The sequence below is a fragment of the Azolla caroliniana genome, unplaced genomic scaffold (assembly GCF_043228905.1).
Source record: "Azolla caroliniana isolate FFs.n. ecotype wild unplaced genomic scaffold, voAzoCaro1.0.p SCAF_14, whole genome shotgun sequence".
NCBI lineage: Eukaryota > Viridiplantae > Streptophyta > Polypodiopsida > Salviniales > Salviniaceae > Azolla > Azolla caroliniana.
In genome coordinates this window covers 18808645-18817831 of record NW_028230449.1, presented here as the reverse complement: position 1 = coordinate 18817831, position 9187 = coordinate 18808645, and the positions used below count along the sequence as shown (strand labels likewise).

At 35.5% G+C, this 9187-nt stretch overlaps 1 protein-coding gene across 2 annotated transcripts; it reads left to right on the top strand.

The window, feature by feature from the left end:
• LOC147855733 (uncharacterized) lies at positions 1 to 5038 on the top strand. 2 transcript variants are annotated; one of them, XM_087330481.1, is made up of 9 exons: positions 1 to 157; positions 1697 to 1810; positions 2380 to 2511; positions 2627 to 2713; positions 2835 to 3096; positions 3203 to 3358; positions 3872 to 3969; positions 4153 to 4270; positions 4543 to 5038. In XM_087330481.1, the coding sequence occupies exons 2-9, from the start codon at positions 1778 to 1780 to the stop codon at positions 4710 to 4712; spliced, it is 1056 nt and encodes a 351-aa protein (XP_087186607.1). In that variant the 5' UTR covers positions 1 to 157; positions 1697 to 1777; the 3' UTR covers positions 4713 to 5038. The 2 variants fall into 2 exon arrangements, with proteins under 2 accessions (XP_087186607.1, XP_087186608.1); XM_087330482.1 differs by having other exon boundaries at positions 63 to 171; positions 1678 to 1810.
• Positions 5039 to 9187: the final 4149 nt, after the last annotated feature.

Here is a 9187-nt window from a genome sequence, read left to right as displayed (position 1 = left end):
TCTCTCTCTTTGTCTGTCTCTGTGAATGCATGCCCACAATCCTCGTCCAAAGCACAAAGAAGAAGAAAGAAAGAAAATCACGTTCTCTGTCTCTGTCTTTCTCTCTATCTCTCCCTCTCCCTCTCCATCCCCCCCCCTCTCTTTGCTTCTAATCCTGGTAAGTGGTCGTCACTACTGCAGTTTGATCTCTCTTGTTCTAATCAGCTCATCTATTCATTAGGGTTTCCTGGGTTTAATTAATTTCTTCCTCTCTTGTTTTGGAATGGATTAGGGTTTCTTGGGTTAATTTCGTTCTTTCCCTCTTGTTTTCATTAGTTTGCCCAGTGATTAGGGTTTCTGGTGTTCAATTAATTTCTTCTCTCTTGCTATACATACATACATACATGTTTTATTTGTATATACTGTCACACTCAACCCACTTCTCTGTTTTCTCCCGCTCATCAGGGTTTCTTAGGTTTAATGCATTTTATTCTTTCCTTTTTGCATTTACTGTCGCAATCACTGTTTTAATCTAGTCTTCACGGCTTCGTGTTTTAAATATTGTCTCTCATAATTTTACTGATTTATCTGTTTTTCTAGTTGCTCTCCAAACATAAGGGTTTCTCGGATTTAAAAATAAATAAATCTCTTGCATAAACTGCCACATTCCCCGTTTCCTCTTTGGTCTTAAATTGTAATTTTTTCTCTTCTGTTTAAAAAAAATAGAAATTTCCTGTACTGTCACACGATTGTTGTTTTCTCTGGTCATTAGGGTTTCTTGGGCTTAGTTGATTCTCTCTTTATCGTTTTTCCTATTCCTGATCATTAGGGTGTGACGTGGATTTAATTTCTACTCTTTTATTGTACTTGCATTTACCGTCACACCCGCTGATTTTTTTTTTCAGGGTTTCTTGAATTTAATTGCCTTTCTCAGCTCTTAATATGTTTTGTATATACTGTCACAATCATCTGTTTTAGGGTCTTTCATGCTTAATTTCTTCTCTGTCGTTGTAATTCTCTGTCTGTTTCCTTTTTCTGGTCATTATGGTTCCGGTGGCTTATAATTTTCTCTCTTTATTTCATGTTTTTGTGACATCAGGATTTTTTGTGCTAAAAATTTTCTCGCTTATGATGATTACTTATTTTCTTTCTTGTTTGCTCATTAGAATTCCGTGGGTTCGTTTGATTATCTTTTATCTTTGTTAGTGTAATTTTTTTAGTTCCGTCATTAGGGTTCTTGGATTTTTTTGATTCTCTATGGTTTTAAATAGTGCTATCCTTTTTTCTGATTAGTAGTGTTACTTGGGTTTAATTTCTTTTCTTTTGTTATTATTACTGTATTTTTTCCGTTCATTAGGGTTTCTTGGCTCCATTTTCTCCTCTATTATTTTCATTTGCATACCATCACACCCACTTTATCTGCTTCTGCTTAATGTTCTTTCCTAATCCATTTTACAAGATATTATAAAAATTGTGAGGGTATAAACATATATGTATATAAATCAACCCATTTTATGAGAATCATAGCTTTTTATGCGATCTTTGCTACTATGTTCATAAATTTACTATTACTTTAATGTGGTATCAATCTACTGAGTTCACAATGAGAAATCTAGGAAAAACTATCTAGAAATGTAGGCACACATATATTGCATAGGGTCTTTTGCTGATTATATCATTAAATTGTTTTGGGTTTACTTTCTTTTTGGCCACACAGATTGTTTGTTGTAGAGGAGATGCAGATCCTTCACTCAATACGAAAAGTGATGATAACTACTACAGGCAGTAGGGTTTGATCATGAAGACACTTGATTGGCCACCAAACTTCGTGGTAATGGTTTCTTTGACTCCATTTCAAATGGAGATTTTTTTGTGTCGTTGAAATGGATTTTTTACTATTTCCTCAGGTGTTCCCTGAAATGGAAAAGAAAACATTTCATTTAGTTAAAGTGAGACGATGGTAGAAGCTTTGCTAACAACTGTAACTGAGAGAAAGGCATTGGGATTGATAGGTTGTTTGAAAATGTTGAGAAATGGAGTTCTAATGTGTGATCAGAGGCAGGGAAGGTTCTAATTGTATGCTTTGTAGAACAGTAATGGGTGTAAGCATGTAAAGGATGAGTTTGATCCTGTGTTCACAGAATGTGGATTAATCTTTGTAAACAAATGTGGCCATTTGCTTTTCTCTTTGTGTTGCATAGGTTCTTGTATGTGCACATGTTCTCTTCCCAGGATTCCCAACATTGTTCCAAAAGAGGCTCATTGAGAAACCATATTGAGAAAAACTTTTTTCAACAAATCAACAACATTACAATTTCTTTTTGCATACCAGTTAGCTTTTTCCTCCACATATCATGGATCCTTAATTACATGGTTAATAGAGGTTTTTATTTTTAACAGGCTAGATGCCCTGTGAAACTGTTTGAAGCTCCGGGGGGTGGTAGCTCATGGATGCCAAGTGGGACAGCGGGTGAATTTCACATGAAACCATTGGGAAATGCTGAACTGCATTTTCAACTAAGAGATCTATTGGTAACTTCTTCTTTTTTGTTTTACAATCAGAATTTCAAAATTTCTTTTTCTTAGCATACCTTTATTGATAAACTAATTGGTCTTTTCTTTTTGTAATCCTTTTTTTTCTTTATAGGACAATCAAATACTGTTCGAGTATACAATGCACAAACCAGATGCTTTTTTAGTATTGACCCAACGTTTCTTTGTCATTCGTTTAGAGGTCGGATTCGGAAACATGTTTAGATGTTATGTTGCATTCACATTGATCTGGAAAAAGTAAATAATTCTTGTATTTGCTCTAGCAAAGTTTTTCTAAACTTCTTTACCAATGCTTAATGTAGAATGGGAGTTTCCGAGGCTTTGGATTTGCAGATATTGCATCGGCAAACGAGATGAAGAAACAAGTAGAGAAAGCAGTGAAGCCATACCACATTAAAGAGTCAGTGAATGGAAATCCTATAAAAGCACCTCTGGATGATGTGGAAATCTCAATCTCACATATGCATCCTGAGGCAGCAACTTCCTCCAACAAAAACTTCTCCAAGGTCATTACCTATGAGAGTGTGCCAAAGCGTTCTAAGGGAGTAATTAAACGTCGCAAAGGTATTATATTCTATAGAGAAAACAAAAAATAACCTTTCATTTTATGGGAGAAATAGAGGCATATTTTATCTTCTTATCTTTGTTAATACCATTATTTTGCAATCAGGCAGTATGGCATCATCCTCTGTTCCTTCATTTGAAATGACTGCATTCAGCTCCTCACCAAAATCTGGCTCGCTTCATTCCAAATGGAAACTTGTCTTGAAGGGCTTCAGTACTCTCTCTCCAATAAAGAAATTAAGTGCCATGTCGCAGGTTTTTGGTAACAATCAAACAAGCTTTATATACTTCTTTTCTATCAATTAAAGTGAAGAACATATGTGTAACTGATATTATTAGGGGTTTGTTTAATGCACATGACAATTAGCAGATGTCATGAGCAATCTGAACGGCAATGGCCACATCTACTTATCACATCATTAGAGATTTATCAAGGCTAGAATAGGTTGATTAGGAATAAGGTCGTCTGTAATCTTTCTTAGGGGTTATGTAAGGCTAGAATAGGTCAATTAGCAATAAGGTCATCTGCTATCTGGATTGCTATGAAATGGACATAGGTTGGATATGTAAAGATGACTAGCTACCCTCTTTCTTCTCTCATTCTTTAACATTTCTTTATAGTAATTTATGATATTACTTATGAGGAAAACCTCAAAAAGTCAAGAGAAACACCACAAAAAATGTTAATCTAAGGAGAGTGTAATCCAAAGAGTTTGGGAGATCGATTAATTATGAACTTTTCATTTATTTATGTGGTGGTGTTTTCCATGGACAGGATGGCGAGATCAAGAGATGGAGATAGGATATCCGACTGATGTGAAACATGTAGCTCACATCGGTTGGGATGGACCATCTGTTGGAGGACCAAATTGGGTCCGTTATTTGTAGAATGATTATATCATATGGTCTAGGTTCTAGAGTGTGCCTCAAGTTCCTTATTAAAGTTTTTTCAAGAAGCTTTGAAGCCATCCTTTGTTTTTACTTTCTCAATGCCCTTTTACCTGAGGAAGATATGTATAGCTGAATATGTGGAGTGGTTATTAACTTTATATGCAGGTTGACGAGCTTAAACCAGCCCCAGATTTCTCATCGGGTCCTCTTCGGGAATTCGGGCAGCCGAGAGATGCTGATTGGATTCATGATGCCTTTTCTGCATCAAAATGGAGTACCCCAGGTAAAATTTCTAGTTTCTCTTCATATACATCCCAGAAAGTACTCAGGTTTAATCTGATACCTTTCATAATTGCAAACCAAAGGGTGTATATATGTACCGAAATGTGCTAGGTAGGGGTATTTGTTGCTTTGCTGTGTATTATTTATGTAGATGTTCCAGGTATTTATGTTGTTTTGCCCTATTGTTAGTAGATGTAGACAGGAAATTTGGCTATATAGATATATCTTGATAAATAGAGAGAATCTTAATATGCTCTACTTTTGGGTCAACAGGGTTGGGAGAGAAGTTCAATACACCTCCAGGGGCACCTACAGAATTTTTAGGTCCAGACAAAGCTCAGTTAGACCAGAAAGGAGGATACAAATGGCACCTATTTGGTGCAAGAAAAGCCTCGAAAAGTATACAAAAGACCCAAAGTTTTACAAGTGGAACATACACTTGAAAGCAAGAAGATATTGCTATCACTCACATACGAATTGAAGATATAGATATCTATATATATAGGTATATCTATAGATATAGGTATATGTATATATATCTACATCTATATATGTGTGTGATTCCTTCAGCTCAATTTCATTGCAGCAAAGGTTGCATTTGAGCTTGTAATATCCCTTTCTGTGATCTGGGAAGAATGCAATCTTTAACTTAACCGATATACCATGACAGCTATAATTTACTAATGCCCAAAACAGAAACCTATACATTCTTCCTCGAAACCTATACATTTCCCCTCAATTAATTGTCCAAAAATTTCAAATTTCCTAATTTTTTGTAAGGTTTTTTTTCTTTTTACTTTGCCTTCATTGTTAGAAAGTGTCAGGGTCATCTTATGATCATTAATCTTTGTCTACTAATATAGTTTGATATGTGTATTGAGTGAAAAAAATCTGAGCCCTTTGCAAGAATGAATTCTACATCCAAGATTTCCTAAATAGTATAATGTCTTTCTTGTATTGTTGGAATCAACACAGCAAACTCTTTGGAGTTTGATATTTTGTTTGCAAGCACACCAAAAATATAGCTGAAGCTTTGAGGGTTTTCATTACTTTCTGATAGATACCATGATTAGTAACTGGTATTACTGCTAGTTTACTTTCGTGAATTTTTACCAATTCACTATTATGTTGACTTGATTGGTTGGTTCTTTGGCCAAACTACATGTACCAATTTGTAAGCATTAGTGAGAGACAAGTTGGTTTCATGCCTCTAGCTGATGTAAATCTCTACTACTATTTTGTATTACCATGATTGATTGATTCTCTGGTCAAACTACGTTGTGCCGACTTGTGAGCATTAATCGAGTGAATCGGGCAGTGAAGGTTCAAGGAAGGTACCCAAGTTGAGGGACAAGTTGGCTTCAATTTTTGAGCTTGAACATTGAAAATGCTTTGTTATTATTGGTTTATTGAATTGTATAAATGAATCACGGATACCCACTGCCTCCACATTGCTGAGGACCTTTATATTTATTACTTCTGACTATTTTGACATATATATATATATATATATATATATATATATATTTATAAAGAAGTCTAGTCACCTCACCCTTCCATAGCCTTGTTATTGTAGGTTGATGATATAACAATATGCATGAACAATATTGTCTTTGGTTCCTAACTAATGGGAAAGTAGCTTCTTTTTGGATAAAATAAAATAAAATAGTCTTTGGTCCTTCTAAATCAAACCTACAGGTTACTTTGGCTATGTACTCACTTTGAAACAAGTAATTGCATCTTTTTCTCCTATCATGAGTAATATGCATGCTGAACATATGTTTTGTGTCTCTGAAATCTTTCATTCCAAATTGACTCTTCTTTCTTGCAAGAGTGAGAACTCATTCTTAGATTTCCTAGAACTACGTATATCATCAACATCGAGTATCAAACATATAAGTTGCCATCTAAACATCTCTTAGTGTAAAGTCATTGATTTACTTTTCTTCTACAATAACCTTAGGTTTTTGCAAAACATTCAATTTTCTTATATCGTTTTTCGAGGTGATTGTTTAAGTCTATACAAGCTCTCAGTATCAAACATAAGTTGCCATCTAAACATCTCTTAGTGTAAAGACATCAATTTACTTTTCTTCTACAATAACCTTAGAATTTTGCAAAACATTCAATTTTCTTATACTGTTTGTTGAGGTTATTGTTTAAGTCTATACAAGCTCTTCTTGAGCATACATACCAAATGCTCTTTACTAGGGACAACATAACCCTTTGATTGTTCCGTATGCAAGAAAGCAGTTTTCACATCCATTTGGACCAATATAGTCCTCTTTTGTAACCAATGCAAGCAATATAAATAATGTAGCCATCTTAACTACACAAGAAAACATTTCCCCAAAATCAACAGCATGTTGTTGATTGAATCCCTTTGCAACCGGTCATGCTTTATACTTTGAAGAAGCACTATGAGATGTGAGCTTCAACTTATATATCCATTTCCATTGCAATCCTTTATTGTTCTGTAGCCACGGAACTAAATCCTAATTACGATGATTAAGAATAATATCTTATTCACATTTACCAACTAGTGTAGCTTCCATATCACATGAAGGTTCATCAACATCCATCAACATAACAAAAACTAAAAATGGTAAAAATGTATAAGTGGACATTTGATGTCGTACTATCTTCGTTGTCTTGTAATTCAGGTATACTCTCATTTTTGCCATCCCGATTGGACAATGCTTGAACATTCAGAAATCTCGGAAAAAAACTTTTTGTTGAAAGCCATCTACTTCAACTCTAAGAGGTTCGCACTACTCTTTCTCACCGATTTACATGATGTGCAAGCCACAATGTAAGAAATTTGCATATCATTATCATCTTGACCCATGACTCGAAGGACATATGTTTCAAGTTCGAAATTGAGCATGAGTTGTGGATTATATAGGGCTCTTATGAAGTAACATGAAGACCATTTGACCTTGCAACAAGTTAGATTATCAACATCTTGTCCATATGTGGTCATCAACCAAATCTAGAACATTGTTTTTCATCTCAATCTCCCTCTTCATACACATCTTCATAGAGTGTTCCATGTATCACTTCTAGAAACTTATGATTCACACTCTATTATAGATCGTGTAGTTCCTCCTCCAACTCTTATTGAGCTCCTTGACTGTCGAGGATACAAGGTGAATGATTAGGCTATGCACAACAAATTATATTACTTAGTTGATTGGTTAGGTTATACACCTTGTGATCAAACTTGAGAGCTAATTGAGAATCTTACTGAATTCCATCATTGATATTCTCATAAGCCAAGTTCCAAATCATGAACTATGACTCGTGGAACTCGTTATCAAAGGAAGGGGATAGTGTCATGAACATCTATACAAAATACCATATATATATATATATATCATGAAAAGGTCACAAGGGGATTTGAACCTATTATATATATGTAAAATTTAGCCAAGAAGTTATTAATTTTACATATTATTATAGCTTGTCATAAGTAATCTTGGTTATATACATAATATTATGAGATATTGCCACCACACACACGGTAATACATGATCACCAAATGTCATGCTTGCATGAATGCCAAGTGATCATTAGGGATCAACAAAGTTTCGGTTTAGGCTTAACCGGTTTGGCCTTATCCAAGCCAAACTAATTAAGCCTAAACCGTTTTGGGGTTCTCAAACTTGAACTAAACCAAACCAGACGGATCCCTAAACCGGTTTGTGAACCGGTGTCGCGTTTTTCCGCGCGTGCGTGTAGAATAAGGTGGGACCACGGGGGTATTGGACTAGGGAGTAGATGGGAAGATGGGTATGAGCAGAGGGGAAGAGATTAACATGGTAGAGAAAGTAGAAAGAGACAAGATCTAAGAAGTTATGTATATTATGGGCATGAAAGCCTCAATACAATTACAACCGCGACCGCGTGGGCCGGACTCAAAACATAAGTAGAATGTAAACCCTAATTGGATAAGTAAAGAAAGAAATGAAGAAACCCTAAACCGAATAGAAACCCTCGACCTAAGTGGTATACCTTTTCTCACTCAAAATAGGCAACCCCTTCACAAGTGACCCCTCACTCCCTTTTATAGTAGTAAGGGGTGTGCACATTACAAGAAAGAGTCAAATCCCCTTTCCTTTAATGGGGAATATCTCCCTTGATCTTAAATCGGTGGGCCTTAACTCTCTCTCTCTCTCTCTCTCCTATCACATTCACTCTCAATGCCCACTACTCATTCTACTCTACAAAGTGCATATCACATTTATGCCTCTACGAACTTCGTGGTGCACCTTTAGCACCTTAGATTATTACCCTTCTCCTTTACATTTTGTTATCTTATTCTCATCATACAAATTTACAAGTGCATGTGCAATGTTGCACATCCCCATTTATTTGTCCCTCACGGTTTTCTCACCGTAGCCGGAAATCTTCACGACACCGGTCTGGGACAAAACTACTATTAGTATATTGAAATGTAGGTTAATTCCTTTTCAAGTATTTGTTAAATGGTTGAACTTTCCATTCACCCTTAATATATAAGCTTTCCACCATGAATTGTACGACATAAGCCAAACTCAACAACTTAATCCCGTTTATATAAGAGTTAGGTTATGACTGTTGCAACATTGAATGAATGTGGCAACGTGGTGTCTAGATATTGTGAACAAACACACAATGATCAACTTTAGCAACCAAGTGTAAATCTCATGCTTCAATCCAATCATTGATAATGAAGTGTAGTTAGTTTGCTTTCTATGTATGAAAGCAGTTGAGATGGATGAGGGAATGCCATGTTTTCAAGTAGAATTAAGGGAGCGTTCACATTCTTGACTTGTCAATTGAATATGCAAGACTGCACGAAGAGTTTATGTTGAAGATAATGCTTTGTCGATAAGTAGATGAATTGAGCATGTAGTGAGATCGTCTATTTTCTTAC